Source organism: Canis aureus, chromosome 17, assembly GCF_053574225.1.
Source record: "Canis aureus isolate CA01 chromosome 17, VMU_Caureus_v.1.0, whole genome shotgun sequence".
NCBI classification, from domain to species: Eukaryota; Metazoa; Chordata; class Mammalia; order Carnivora; family Canidae; genus Canis; species Canis aureus.
The window spans coordinates 15,024,790-15,039,887 of NC_135627.1; the positions used below are offsets into that span (position 1 = coordinate 15,024,790).

At 42.5% G+C, this 15,098-nt stretch overlaps 1 protein-coding gene and 1 long non-coding RNA gene across 3 annotated transcripts in view; one reads left to right on the forward strand and one right to left on the reverse strand.

The window, feature by feature from the left end:
- The first annotated feature begins 2,768 nt into the window (after positions 1 to 2,768).
- Positions 2,769 to 11,562, forward strand: LOC144287813 (uncharacterized). Its single transcript, XR_013355566.1, has 2 exons — positions 2,769 to 7,767; positions 7,885 to 11,562. It is a non-coding gene; the product is annotated as an uncharacterized LOC144287813 (long non-coding RNA).
- Positions 3,947 to 15,098, reverse strand: part of DNAJC3 (DnaJ heat shock protein family (Hsp40) member C3) — a 91,738-nt gene continuing 80,586 nt past the window's right edge. For both annotated transcript variants that reach the window (XM_077855169.1, XM_077855170.1), the window contains exons 10-12: positions 10,354 to 10,486; positions 9,379 to 9,527; positions 3,947 to 7,736 (exon numbers count right to left, since the gene is read on the reverse strand). In XM_077855169.1, coding sequence (XP_077711295.1) covers positions 7,579 to 7,736; positions 9,379 to 9,527; positions 10,354 to 10,486 — 440 coding nt within the window. In that variant the 3' untranslated portion in view covers positions 3,947 to 7,578. The remainder of the gene's footprint in view (positions 7,737 to 9,378; positions 9,528 to 10,353; positions 10,487 to 15,098) is intronic.

Below are 15,098 nucleotides of genomic sequence, written 5' to 3' on the forward strand. Positions count from 1 at the left end.
CTCTGAGCATCTCGTGTAGGCCAATGCTCCAGCCCAGCTCACTGAGGTGTGCCATGGTGTTTGGGGTAGAATCGCCATCTGATGGTAGCATGGCATTTTGCTTTCCTTTATTGTCAGCCTCTGTTTTCACGTCCATAAGAATCTTTTGAGGAGAACGATCGGTTAGGTAAAGGCACTGGAGACCCATGCTCATGACTACCTACCATCTTCAATATGCCAGACTTCATATTTTATGGAGTATAAGATTGTAGAGTAATGTAAACAGTCTTTGATGCTCCCCTTCTAGTTTGTATGATGTGATTTGAAGGGCACAGTGTACAGGTCTCATTTCCAGATGAGTGATAGCTTGCATCTAAAAATCCAGTTTAAGGGGCACTGGCTGGGGCAGCCCCGGGGGCGCAGCGGTTTAGCGCCCCCTGCAACCTGGGGTGTGATCCTGGAGACCCGGGATCGAGTCCCATGTCAGGCTTCCTGTATGGAGCCTGCTTCTCCCTCTATGTCTCTGCCTCTCTCTCTATGAATAAATAAAATCTTTAAAAAAAAAATAATAAGGGGCACTGGCTGGCTGTCAGTAGAGCATGTGACTCTTGATCTGAGGGTCATGAGTTCAAGCCCCATGTTGGGCATGGAGCCCACTTAAAAAGAATAATTTTTTAAATTTTAAAAATCCAGATTTATAAATAACATACTTCTTTACAGGGAGATTCTTTTATAAAATGGCTCACTTTTAAATTTTTATGTTTGGTGCATATAGCCTGCTGTGCCATACAAAAATCTCCCCGTCTCAGGGACACAGCCTGGGAACTGACAGAGAAAGCCAGCAGCTGCACTGAGCGGGAAGTGCTGAAATCTAGCCTGGAACTTGGGTGTACATTCTAGATCCTGAATTCTAGTTCCAGATGCAGGGCCCATATCAAACTAACAAAAATAAAATCCTGAAAGAAAAAGAAAATATTTTCTGTGAGCAGTTATAATCCACTTCTCTTTCCCCCTCCTTAAAGGACACTGTCAATAGTTTATTCAAGAATTAGGAGATTTTATCATGTAGAGCTTATCAAGTTTAGGCATAAAGTAAACCAAGAATATGAGACTGAAGACCATCCAGTCTTCATACCATTCAGAAGCTCATATTCAAAAGTTTGGATTTTGGAGGTGCCCATCCTTTGGGTGCAGGTGTCTCGTTCAGAGGACACTGGAGCCTCTAGAGAGAGAATACTGGGAAACGCCTCGGCCATCTCAGCCTGGAGTTACAGTTAAAATCGGGCTTTTCTTTAATGGGAAAAATGTAATTTGACACAAGTGGGAGCCTGCTCATGTGGTTACTCTACGTGCCAGGTCCTGTTCTGGGCACCTGGGAAACAGCCTGACTGCTGACACTGCCCCAGCAGGTAGACGCCAAGTCAGTACCACCAGCAACTAAAGCAGGCTGACACTGTTTTCTTCTTTGCTGCTGTATCTCAAAGAAGTTAGTGACATTTAACTTCCCACCAGAACAAGTAAGACTATTCACCAAAGGACTCAAACAGGGCCCAGCTCCCTGGCTCCAAGGATGATAGGTGCTGATGAGTCAGTCTCAGTACTGAAGTCTAAGCCACCATCCCATCCGTCTTGCCTGCTTCTCCCAATTTTAAGATTTAAGGCAGCCCACTCACATCCAAAGAACCAGTGGATTGGTTACCATCCTACCTTTAGTGACCAGGTGAGAGAGGGATGGCAGGAAGGCCCATGGCCCTGATGACCAGAGCTCAACCTAGAGGCAAGCCTGTGCCTAGCAGGAGTGGCGGGCCATAGGGGGCCATGCTGCCTCACTCTGGAGACTGCAGGTTTCATGGCAGTGGGACAGCTGCGCCCATCTTAGAATATTGTAAAGCTCAGGTTACCAAACACAAACTTCTGTGTTCTGGGAAATTCCAGAGTGGAACCTCTTGACTTAAGAGTTACTGTTAACCACGTTTTTCAAAGATTCCAGATTTGGGAAATAATCTTGTTCCCTACAGCTCTTAATCATTTGAATTTTAAAAGCTTTCTCTGACCACATGGATGTGCCCAACTATGTCAGGCTTGTTTTCCATCTGCTGTGATTTCACTTTAAAGATTAGGGGGGCTCCCTGGTGGGTGACTCCGCGGTTTAGCGCCACCTTCGGCCCAGGGCGTGATCCTGGAGTCCCAGGATCCAGTCCTGCATTGGGCTTCCTGCATGGAGCCTGCTTCTCCCTCTGCCTGTGTCTCTGCCTCTCTCTTTCTCATGAATAAATAAAATCTTTTTTTAAAAAACCTGTTAAAAGTAATTAAAATCAAGGGAATAAAAATTACTCAAATTTCAAAAGACGGGCTTAAAACCAAAACATTTGAATGACAAAGATCAACCTCACGTAATTGAAAATTGGGGGAGAAGGCAGAGAAGGAATAACGATGCACTAACTCTGCTGAGGAAGATGAATTGTGGAGAATCTAGTCTAGAGCACAGACTCCCTTTCAGACAGAAGTCATGGATGCTCCTGCCGGCACGAAACCTTCTCTGTCTTCCCACAGTCCGCTGCCACCAGAAAATGCTTCTGAAAGGTTTCAGCTGAGGAAGGCCAAAATAAAAGTCTCCATAACCAGACCAGAAGAAAGGACATTGAACAAATGCCCAAATGAAAATGCTCTGAAAGGAAAGTGTCAGGAAGAGAGTGACACTGGGGATGGAAGGTGAGGTGGGAGAAGCGTGCTGGGCAGGGGACAGAGGGCTGGGGAGGGGAAGGCACACGGTCGCGCAGGGGGTTGTAGACCATGGGAAGAGCTTGGGTGCTCTGGTCCTCAAGTGCAGTGATGGGTTTGCCGTCCGTTAATCCTTAGCCGAAACTGCTGAGAGTTTGTGTATTCTGGGTGTGCGTTAGCACTCAGTCTGTCGGGTAAAGCTCAGAGACCAGGACAGATCGCCTACTGGGATTTGATAGTGCCACTTGTCTTCCCTGTACAGCATCCCTCATAAATTTGTCCTGGTAGAAAGGCCACAGCCCACAGCCCTGTTAACATACCAGGTGTGTCCAGGAGGAGGAAGACGTGCTCTTTTATTTGCACAAAAATCATACAATACCCACTTTCACGAGGTCTTAGTAACTTGAGGTAATGAGAGGGATTAAATGTCGCAGGAAACCAAACACTGCAACAGGTGACAAGGAGAGTTAATAAAATCCTAAGAAAAGCCTAACACGGTGGAATTTCAATAGAAGAGCTATCCTTTGCGGTCTTTAAAGCACCTTTCACACCGAGAAGAGTCCTGAAGATCAGGGAAGCGAAAATGGATCTGCCCTTCCTCTCTCTCCTCCAGACACCCCAGATGGAGGCCAAGTCCTCATATATGCAAAGATGGCATGATTATTATTAAGAATTTGGAAACTGCACTTTCTGGGAAGGTTCTAAAGCGTTGTAGTCCTGTACTTTCAGGGTGTGCATAATACTTGAGAAGAAAGCTGCTTGAGTTTGTAGTTAGAAACCTGGCTGAGACAGGGGCGCCTGGCTGTGACTCTTGATGTGGGGGTTGTGAGTTCATGCCCCATGCCGGGTGGAGGGGTTACTTAAAAAGAAAAGAACTTTGATGGAAATAAACAGCATTACTCCCACCCCAAGCAAACCTCCTTTATGACTTTTACAGAAGTGTGCAAATGACAGTATAAACCCAAAAGTCTTCAAACAAAGCCAATTTAAATATTAGATTTTAATGGTATTGAAACCAAAGAACTGTCCACTTAAAGTCCACGCTGTTCTTGCACATTTGGGGTTAAGAGGTTTTAACCATTTCTACTTTCTGTGCTCTGACAAAAACCATTTCTACTTTTCGTGCTTCAGCTCAACATAGAGGACCCATCCTTTTGTCACCTAGTCCCTGACCACATGTAAAGCAAAGTTGGAAGGTAGACTTCTCCAAAAGACTAAAAATGAAATGAAAGCAAGAAAAGACTGATTTGACCATAAATATTTTTATTAAATGTGAAAATACACGGGCATAAAAATAGTACCCATATTTGCAGACATATCTGAGACCCATTTCAATTAATTTTCAGGTTTTTTTATTAAAACACTAAATTGAGATGGATTAAATTACTTGTCTCATTCAGAACCGGCAACAACCTTACAGTAGGAATAGTATTTTAACTTCTCAAACATCTCCAATTTTTACCTCCTCCACACTCTGCTTTCCACTGTAGGCAAGGGGGTCCACCACAGACGAGTGCAACAAAACCGGTCACTGTACATAAAGCCACGCAGTGGCTAATTTTACTCTTAAATCATTCAGCAAATGAGATCATCTGTTAAAAAAAAATTATCCCCACCTATTAATATCATTTGTAATTGAGAATAGACTCTGCTACTAACAAAAGGAATGATCTGATTTAGAATAAGGATATTATTTGTTGACAAGTTAGCATTTGCCTTCCTCCTTCCTTTATAAATATGGTAAAGTCCACTACATTCAACAGAGTTGCACGGATTTCTCAGGTTACACTACTGACATTACAACTTTTCTAAGACCTGTTGCCCAGCGTCCTGTGCTTTCAGGCAGGCAGCTCTAACAAAACCTGAGGGACCATTTTTAACTTACGCTAATCTTACACATTTTTTCCCCACAGTAAATGTCACAACTTCTGACCAATTCCATGCTTTAAAAAAAGGTGAAATTTTCCATTTTCCACCATAAATGGGAAATGCTGCCAATTTCAAATTGTGATTCTATTAATTTTTTTCCTACTTGGTTATCAGTATTTCTCTCTTAAAAAAAAAAAGAAAAAAAACTATAGGTAGTTTTTACATTCCATTTTCAAGAGTCCCAAAAAAGTTGTTTTCATACTGATAATTAAGATAAAGTTTTAATACTGACTAAAGAGAGACATTTTTAAAGTTAGCATTATGTTCATCCAATTCACAGTAGTAAACTATTAAAGTTGTTTTCAAGTTTTCATTTATCCATGCTAAGAAAGCACAAACTTTCAAAAATGGGCAATAAATTCTCTTTTTAGAACCTTCTCATGTTTATAGGCTGATGTGTTTAATACTTGCTGCTGTGGAAAATATCCACGTTGTACAGACAAGTGATACTTCATTTTAGGAGCTTACCAAAAAGGAAGGAAAGAGTTTAAAAAAGGAATATAATAACCTAAGGCTAGGTACCCCTCTGATTTTACTTTTCCAGAAAGAGCCATAGTGGTTACCGGGCAGCTGCAGGCCCCAGAAACAAGAGCCAGGAGACTGGCAAGTGGAAGAAACCCAAGAACAAGTCAAGTCAAATGCCTTTCAGTCCCTTGCTCTCTGTGGTGTGAGGACCTCTCCTAGCAGGCTGGGAGGACTGCACCCCCGGGCTTCTCTCGGTCACGGAGGAACAGCACGGGGCCTGGGCTCCCACTGGTGCTCGCCCAGGCTGGGCTTACAGGCCGTGCTGTCCTCAAGTCTCTGTGGCACTAGCACTTGGCACCATAGCTCCTGTCTCTTCACTGAAGACCAGCAAGCAACTGTGCATCTCAGTTACAGGGGCTAAACTGAATCCACGGTAAAATTTTAGGAACAGGAATTCCGGTTATTACCAGTATTGACAAAATAATGCAAACAGACGTCTGGGCAGCAGCCTGACGGTGAGCGAGGTGACCAGTACCCAGGATGCCTCTCCCACTGGCCAGCCCTCCCACCGTCCTGGCCCTTTGGCTCCTTGGGGTGACTCCTCATGGTCTTCTCTGAATGGAAAGGCAAGTGATTTCCTAGTTCCTCCTTATTCTGTGTGAAAATTCTTACTTTAAAAGTAGGTAGATCAGAAAATGGTCACGGTGACATCATCTACCAAAGAACCAGACTGGTGAATGATATTACTGAGATAATGGAGTCATGAGATTACTAAAATGAAAGAATAAAACTGAATTTCCCTTGGAAATCCTTTTAGCACTGGCTTGAATTTTGAGACCTTAAAAGAAAAGGAAAGCTGCGAACTGTTTACTAATTTTCAAAATGCATTGTTTATTGGTAAGAAATAGACTTCTAAACAGATGCAAAAAGCACAAAGGTGTTTTGCTCAACTGTGATTTTTGTCTCCGTTTAAAGAACTTTTCTCCATATATGTTTCAAGATGACTTAAACATCTTAAGGAAACTTAAATGCCCTGTGCTTGGCTGTTGTGGTCAGGACATCTCCCACCCCTGAAATTAAAATGCTTGATTTCTTTAAAAAAAACAAAAACAAAAACAAAAACAATATATTAGACCCATACTCATCAAAATGCTCTGAGGCCAAAACAAAAACCTTTCCAGAATGAAGGTAATAACTCTTACCTAAAGTAATTATCTTAGATTTTAAATGCAGTATTACTAGTTCCATAAATATTTAAGGTTCTTAATCAACAGTTTTTAGGGAAAAAATTATCCAGTATACAAAAACTGAATACTTCATTTTTTAAAAGGTTTGAGGAAGGTATCCCAAAAAGAGATGCCATCTTAGTGGTGGAGATGCAACCAGAGCTGACTAGATTTGTAAACATAAATTTTTTTCCAGGGAAGAGAACCTTCACAGGCATCAGGGTCGGTCAAGGGGCAGGTCTCCTGTCTAATGGCCGCCTCAGACAGTCCCACTTGGGAGGGACTACCATCCAAGAGGTTGGCCAGGATGGAAGAGAAGCTGCCCGCCTTTATTAAAAGTGGGGAACATGGCATTCTCTGTCAATTGAGCAACTTTATATTTCTAAGGCAGTCCTGTTACAGGAAATTGTTTCACAACTTCAGTTGTTAAAGTACTTCATTCTGCACTTCAAGCTTATTTTAAATAATACCACTGCTCTATTATCCGAACCTATGTTACACATTTTTAAAATTTGTTTCATATTAAACAAAAGGGTCCTTAGGTTTTTACAAGTAATTCTATGACCATGGTCTTCAGTATTCTCCTGCAGGTCCCCAACATAAAATACGTGCTTCACGTCCATCCAGAGTCTGCACCTGGTAACATCAACTACCACCTGAGAGCAGGTTTTCTAAAAGACAGGCTCCATCCCTCCTCCTGCGCCAGCCATGCTCATGCCAGCAGAGATAGGAATGTGTGTGGATTAACGGAGGCTCTGTAATGTAAGATTATTTGCAAGCAACTGGTCTGACCAGAACCTAAGCAAAGTTGTCCCTAAGAACATACAGCTCAAAGTGTTGATACTGTCTTGCAGAATACTAAAACATAACCCGCTCTTGTGAAGACCACAGCTCCTCCTCCTACGTGTAGGCACTGCTGTACCTCGCAAGGCTGTGAAGAAGCATTTCCGCGTGCTCCAGTGTAGGAAGATACGTGAGCACTTCCACAGGTTCGCCTACCGCAGACCCTTCTTCCAGACCCTCAAACATTTACACGGGCTGCTCTGTCAGAAAGAGAACCAGTCTTCGCCTCCCTGCCTCCACAAACCCATCAACCTCCAGTCTAAAATGGGTAAGAACGATTTTTCCTATTAAAACAACTCTTTGGTCATGGACAAACTAAAAGATTTGAATTTTTTTCATTAGGATCCCGGAACAAGGTTTCTTTGTTTTTAATCTTTTAAAAAAATTAAGGAAGAAGAGCAGAAAAACAGCTGGTTTAATTGAAGTGGAATTTAAATCTAAAAGGTCCGCCTGAGCTAAAGGGATTGAACCCTTGCCATGAGTTCCAGCTCCTGTGGAAAGGGTTGCCACCGCCTCCTTGTTGGCTCTCTGCATCCAGGGGATCTTCTCCATCATCAAACTTCTTCCTCATTTCTATGAAAGAAATGAGCAAATTAAGACCCAGGTATTCACCGAGGCGCAGGGGAGGGGAGAGGGGGCGCAGGACTCCTTACTTTCCTCTCATCAAACAGGTGTGCCTGATACACAAACCTCGGCTCTCCCATTCCCACCCCGCTTCCAGGTTTGGTCTCTGGAGAAACAGCCTAGAGGATGCCCATCACGGAGAAGGGGTTCACGTTCAGGGCTGAAAATGGGTATTCATTGAAATTCAGGCCCCTTAAATCATCTTGCCTCACAAGCAGCTACTCAAGGAAATTCTTCTCTGAAAAAAAAATAATTGCCAAGGAGACCTCCAAAAGTCACACTCCTTAAGATCAAAGAGCCATGTCACCATCCTGGCCCCAATGATGCAGCCTCCACCTCACCAACCCACCAAGCTTCCCGTCTTAAACCCCAACAGAACCAAAGCCCCCGGTGTACAGTTCAGGAGGCTAACTCACTGCTATGCCCGCCCCCAGGAAGGTCTCTGACGAGACTGAGACTGTTGCAGACAAATGGGACAAATGCGGGTGGCATGAGAGCAAGCTAATATCCTTGGGGACCAGAAAAACTATTTCAGCCTTAAAATAGGTTTGAGAAAAAGGAATAGAATAAAAAAGAACTCTTGGTAATTACAAATGCAGTTCTCGATGCCTTTGTGACTGTGAGCCTCAACTCCAGGACCATGGCCCCACCTGTGCACTGTGCAGGCTCAGAGGACAGACCAAGCATGATGTTGGCGCTCATTTGCTAAGGAAAAGAACAGACTTTCCTGCTGTACTCATTAAGTACACTTCTACCTCTCATACGGGATTATAAATGAGAACGGAGGATCGTAAAGCTTCAATTCCATAGCATAAGCAGATGTTCAAAAAATATTTGCCAAATGGGCACAAAGCATGATTTCCTTCTATTTTTGAAGAATCTGTCTAGCTCAAGTCATAGCTCCTGCTGACAATGAAAAGGCACAAAAAAAGCAGTAGTAATTCACATTAAATTCCCTTTAGAAATGTCTAAATATTGTTCAGTATTACCTAATTTCTTTGCTTTCTCTCTCATTTTCCAGGCCATTTTAGCCTGTGATAACATTTCTGGCAACCAGTAAATCTAATGAACATTTGATTTAGGGCAAGATTCCAGAGAAGCCCCCAGGCTAGGTGTACAATCCCCTTTTCTGCACTGTACCTTCTAGCCTGGCAGCCTGGTTTCCTAGTCAAGCTCCTGTAAGTCTGGCATGAAGAAATCATCACTGATCTGGGAAGGTGGTGGGAGGAACTAAAGACATCTCACTGCTGTGCTCTCATTATCAAAGGTGAAAGAGCGGAGACTCAAAAAGCTCTAGTGTCTTGTGCAGGAGGAGGGCAGTAAATCCGGCCTCCTGCCTCCATGACTGTTGGTCTCCCCACTGCACCAGGCACATGAGGGCCGGGAATCTGGCCGGGGCAGGCCTGAAACTGGACTTCTGCAACTGCAAGGCCGGGGACCAGTCACCAGCTCCCGTGGGGTGGCCCGGAGCAGCCCGCCACCCCCCGCATGACACTGCCTGCCATGTGTCCTCCTACTGCAGAGCTAGCAGGCCACTGACCGCTGACTCAGCCCTTTCAGAAGCACAGAACATGTTAAAGACCAACAATACCTGGATCAGAGAGAACTTCTTTAGCAGCTGCTATGTCAATGAACTTTTTCTCCGCTTTTTTCTTTTCTTCTTCATTCTGGAAGTTATCTGGATGCCACTGCAGTGCTAATTTTCGGTATGCTTTAATGATTTCTTGCTTTTTGGCGTTTCTGAGCAGTATTAATATTATCAGTCATTAGTTAAGAAGTGGCCAACACACTGGCACAAAAAAACTAAGAGACACTTAAGATCCCACTGGCAAATTGACACTGGTTTCCCTAACAGTGCCAATGGGGTCATAGGCTGAATGCTTAACGTACAGTTCTGGATGATCATGAAAGCTGGTCAGCCTTCAGAATCTCAACGAGAAGAAATTACTTTTGATCTCTGCAATTTTCTCTTAAAAAAAAAAATCAGACCCATTTTTAAACTTTGCATTTCCAACTTAACCTGATACAATTCCTGGCATTAAAAGAGAGAGCTCTGACTCTGAACCACACTTTTTATTTTGCTTCTGGTTAGCTTACTTAGTTCTGGTGCAGACTGTGACTGAAAGCTGATGGCTCCCTTGCTCAGGGAAGGTGGATCTTGTATAAATTACCTACCTTCTGTCTATCTCAGTGGCTCTAAATTGATTCTCAAAGTGCCACTTTATTCTTAGCCTAGAGAAGTTTGCTCTCTCCTTCCGCTCTCCCCGTCCTGTCCCCACCAAAAGAAAGCTCCCTCCCCTTTATCCTTCCAAAACAAAATCATGCTACAGTGTCCTACCTCTGTCACCAATCACTAATCTCCCATTGTCACAGTACTAATCTCTATAAAGAAACCTGCTTGTAACAAAATAGCTTCGTGATGTGATGTTTATGATGTGAAAGATGGTTAGGTTTAACCCATGACTAAAATTACATAGCAAGGAACTGAATCAGAGGAGAAAAATGAGCAACAATAAGCTTTAAAACAGTTGATTAAAAATAACAATGTAAATTTTAAATAACTCACCTTTTTACTCCCAAGATTTTATAATAATCTCGTTTCTGCGACTGTTTCAATAGCCTTTGTGCCTTTTCTAGACCTTCCCGAATCTGCTGATCATTTTCATTGTGTTCCTGAGCAGTTTCATAATCCTGAATAGCTGTCAAAATGTTTAAGATAATGCTGTCAAAGGAACTGTAACTTGTAACCTCTACTTATCCTGCAAGATTGACTCTCAAGTCACCATCCTGGCCCCTTCACTCTTTTGCCATTACTGCTAAGAGCCTAAGAAGTGGTGGTGATGATTGGGTTAGCCAACTTCTAAAAGGCATAATGAAGGCTGACTTTAGGTAGCTTTTTACTCCCAGTCAATTAAACTCACTGCTGTCTACCTGCCCACCTTCCCACATTACCTTTGCCACACTTCTGAGAGATTTTAAGATCTGTACTTTATACAAAGCAGTCTTACCATCACGACAACTGAACTGATTGTTACATAGGAAAATAAGACTATGGCAAAGAAAATCTGCACGGTCAGCTACGAGTCCACAATTCAGAAGAATCAGAGGATTAGAAAGGCAGCAAGAAGAACCATCAGCAATCAGAACATCTAAGTCACCCAAGGGCTTCAGCAGGAACTGTTACTTTTTAAGCTGTCACCCAGAGCAGATGACACTGTCCTAGTACAGGGAGTCTGATAACAATCCACATTAAATCTTTCTCAGATTTAATACTTTAGCATGCCTCAGCTTAGAATGCTTTAATATCTAGAACACAAGGCATCAGAATATCTGAGTCACAACACAGCAAACCGGAGACTTATCCTGAGAAAGGCCTGCTGGCAAGGTTGGTCCTGGCTGGCATCTCTGAAGGAGTGTTCCTGCCGTTTCCTGGTAAGAATGGCTCACCGTGCCTCAATGTTTGTACACTGTAGTTTATGTTAAACATGGTCTTTCCTTCTGGGAAACTTGAATTTGGGTGCAGTCAGGGCTGAAGGTGCCTGGCTGACCAACCCCTCATAAATGTCCAGGGCACCGGCACTCTAGCAAGCTTCCCTGGCAGACAGCACCATGCACATCTTGAGGAATTATAGCTTGTCTTGTGATTTCAAAGAGAAAGACTCTTAAAGTCTTCTACCTGCAATTCTCTGGATTTCGTGCCACCTGTCCTTTACCCTTTGCTGATGTTACTTTGTATCCTTTCAGTAGAATAAATCTGAGCCTGAGTACAACTGTATGCTGAATCCTGTGTATCCTCCTCCTACTGCATCACCAAATCTGGGAGTGGTCTTGAGAAGCAGACATCTCAAATAAGGGACTGTTGGATTCAAATTCTAGTTTTTATGGAAGTGCATTTCACCGTGGGGAAAAAACCTCTCTGGATAGCATGCCTGAGGATTTGTCCTGGCACAGCTAATCTTGGAAGGCATTTAAGAGACAAATGATCCTTCTGACATACTGCTGGAAGGTCACTAGCAGCCTAATGCCATGTCACAATGCCTAAGCCATTGCCCTCACTTTATCTCATCATGGAGGCATCAGCTGTTTTATCTCCCATCATCACAAGAATAAGTACAGGACAATAAGATATTTTGAGAGACACCGCCTTCACGTAACTTTTACTATAGTATATTATTGTAATTGTTCTAATATTATTAATCTCTTACCATGCCTAAGTATGAATTATGTATTATGGTACCTAGGTATCATTGGTATTATGTGTAGGAAAAAACAGTGTAGACAGGGTTGGATATGATCTGTAACCTCCATCCACTGGAGGTCTTGGAAGGTATCCCTTGCAGATGGGAGAATTACTGAAAGTAACCTGCACTACAGGAAAAAATGAATCAACACCACCTCTGGTCCTTGGAGGGTACATTTTAAGCTTTTATCCTAATTCCTGCCTCAATGCATTAACATTAAATACTAATATGAAACATTACTACAGTCACCCAACCCATAGTGACAACATAAAATACCTTTCCAATTTAGTACACAAAACTATCATAGAGAGTAGTGAGTTTTAACTTTAAAATTAATACCCATAAAATAAAATCAATTCCAATAACACTTGATACCATAACCTAGTAAGGAAATGTACTCTGAAGGAATTTAATACAAGAAGAAAATGTTTCAATACATGAAATTTTACTATTCATGCAAACTCTACAGTTAAAACAGGTTTATATCCTACCCTTTTATTAAAACTTAAGGTAGACACGTTTTTCCCTATCCAGAAAAAAAAGAAAATTATAGGCGGTTTCCTGCATTCACATCATTACAGGTAGGTAATTAGAAAATTAATATGAGTGATGCTTAAACTTCCCATAGACATAAACTAGATTTTAAATTATATTTTCTTAGATTCTATCCTCCAAGGAGGAATCTTCAGAGAAAAAGTAAATAATACCCAATTAGGCTTATCCTATATTAAGCAACCATGAAAAGTAGAATAAGCCAGAAATATTAAGGACCTGAAAAAACAACTACTACAAATTAGCCAATTCATTTTCTATCCTCTGAACCTAAAAAAAATCTTCCCATGTCCTTTTTCTTCCATATACCCCCCCACACACACTCAATTATTAAGGAACAATGCAAACAACTAGACCAAGATGGCAGACAGCACAGGAGTGTGCCTCCCTTACATCCCACGCCCCCACTGAAATAACAAACAAAAACATAATAGAAGCATGGCAGCACTAAAAACAGCAGACCAGAAATTTATGAAAATTTTATTTTCTTTTATGAAAGAGAGGAAATAAATGGGATCATATTAATAACAAACCTAAGCATAGAGAACCACAATCCTAGCAAATTTGGGAGCCATTCATTATGGCCAAGGATCCTCAGTTGAGCACTTAGAAAGCAGGAGCAGCTTTAAGGTAACCATTTGTGAGATGACTAAAGAACGTCTCCCAGGCTTTCCCCTCGTGTGTGAAGCAGCTACAGCATTTAGCCGAGTGGGGCCCAAGACCAGCCTCTAAACTGAATAGGAGATATGAATATGGAGTGGCTCCTCGTGTGGCTGCACAGGGACCAAGAAGAGATGCAGAACCATGCCCCCAGGCACTCAAGATTTCTATGGCAGACCTGGAACAAACCAAGGAAAAACCGTTCCATCCAGAATTTAAATACACCAAAGGATTCCAGCCGATCAGTAAAGTGAGTATGGCACTGCTCATTTTGGCAACTGGGCAAGATGGCAAGTGCCACAGGGAAAGTCCTCCTGTGAATCAGTCCTACCCACTTAAAGCCTGCCCGAAGCTCCCCGGTGCAGAAGCAGCATCTCAAAGACAGACCTGCACAGCTGCAAATGACTGCCCTCTTTCACTCCACCAGTCCAGCAGCAAACCCCAGATCAGCTTCCCCTGAAAATATATCCAGAATTCCACTGCTTCTCACCATTTCCCCAATTACCACTGTGCTGCAGTCATTCATTAATATACCTGAACAGTTGTTAACAGCTTTATAACAGCTGTTCCCAGCTTTCATCCTTATTCTCCTAAAAGTCTATTCTCAGTACAGGGACTTGGAGAGCCTTTTAAAAAGTACATCAGACCCCAATATAAACATGCCCATGGAACACCAATCTTCTCGTCCAGCATATTATGCAAAACAAACTGCACAAGGCCTGCTAAAATTAGCTAATGGCAGCCATGAATCCGAGATGAGTGGGGGAAGCAAACAGTGAGAAAGCCCAATGGCAAGGAAAAAAAAAAAAAGAAAGAAAGAAAAAAAATCACAGAAAATGCCAGCAAAACATACTTTCTGTGTAGATGGACTCACCCTAAGTGACCGTATATGTCCTTTGCATAGTACAAGAACCATGAAATCCAGAACCAGACACAGTGGAGATAAAGCAGAGGCCTTACTAGGGGAAAGACAGATGGGAAAAAACAGAATACAACGAGACAGCAAATTGCCCTGGGCAGTACACCCCAGGAACCCCCAGCAACTATATGCTCTCTGAATGTGAGGGACTCAAGCGCAAAAGATACACCCCGTTGGTGTAGGAAAGGAAGAGGGCAGAGAAGCAGAGAGGGCATGGCCATTTGGAAAGGCCCTTTTAGCAGGAGGCAGAATGTCTGTGGAAACAGGCAGAGTATTGCAACTGTTAAATAGAGAAGGCTGCCTGTCCCCAGCACTCCCCTACACACACACACACACACACACACACACACACAGTGCTGTACTCCCTTACACACCAGCATTCCCTTACACACACACACAGAGCACTTTCCCACAAATAGCTAGGGCCACGTAAGTCATTTTATGATCATTTTTTAAAAATGGTATGCAGCCTCAACTCAAGACAATTTTTTTTTAAGATTTTATTTATTTATTCATGAGAGACAGAGAGAGAGAAGCAGAGACAGGTAGAGGGAGAAGCAGGCTCTATGCAGGAAGCCCGACATGGGATTCAATCACAGGTGTCCAGAGTCATACCCTGAGCTGAAGGCAGCACTAAACCGCTGAGCCACCCAGGCTACCCACAAGACAATTTTTAAATTGAAACAGGAAAAGAGTGCCAAAAACTTACCTGATGAACATACATTAGAACATAAGCCAAATACATGAAAAATCTGAGCAGACATTACAGTATAACTTTTTCAAAACTTAACCCAATCATCTCTTTTAAGGGTACTCCCAAAGCAGGGTAAGAACTCACCAGAGATAAAGAAGAGATAAAAATATGAGTAGTCAATACTCAAAAAAAAAAGATAAAAACTATCATAAAAGGACAGATGAAATGAGATGGAGCCCAGGAAG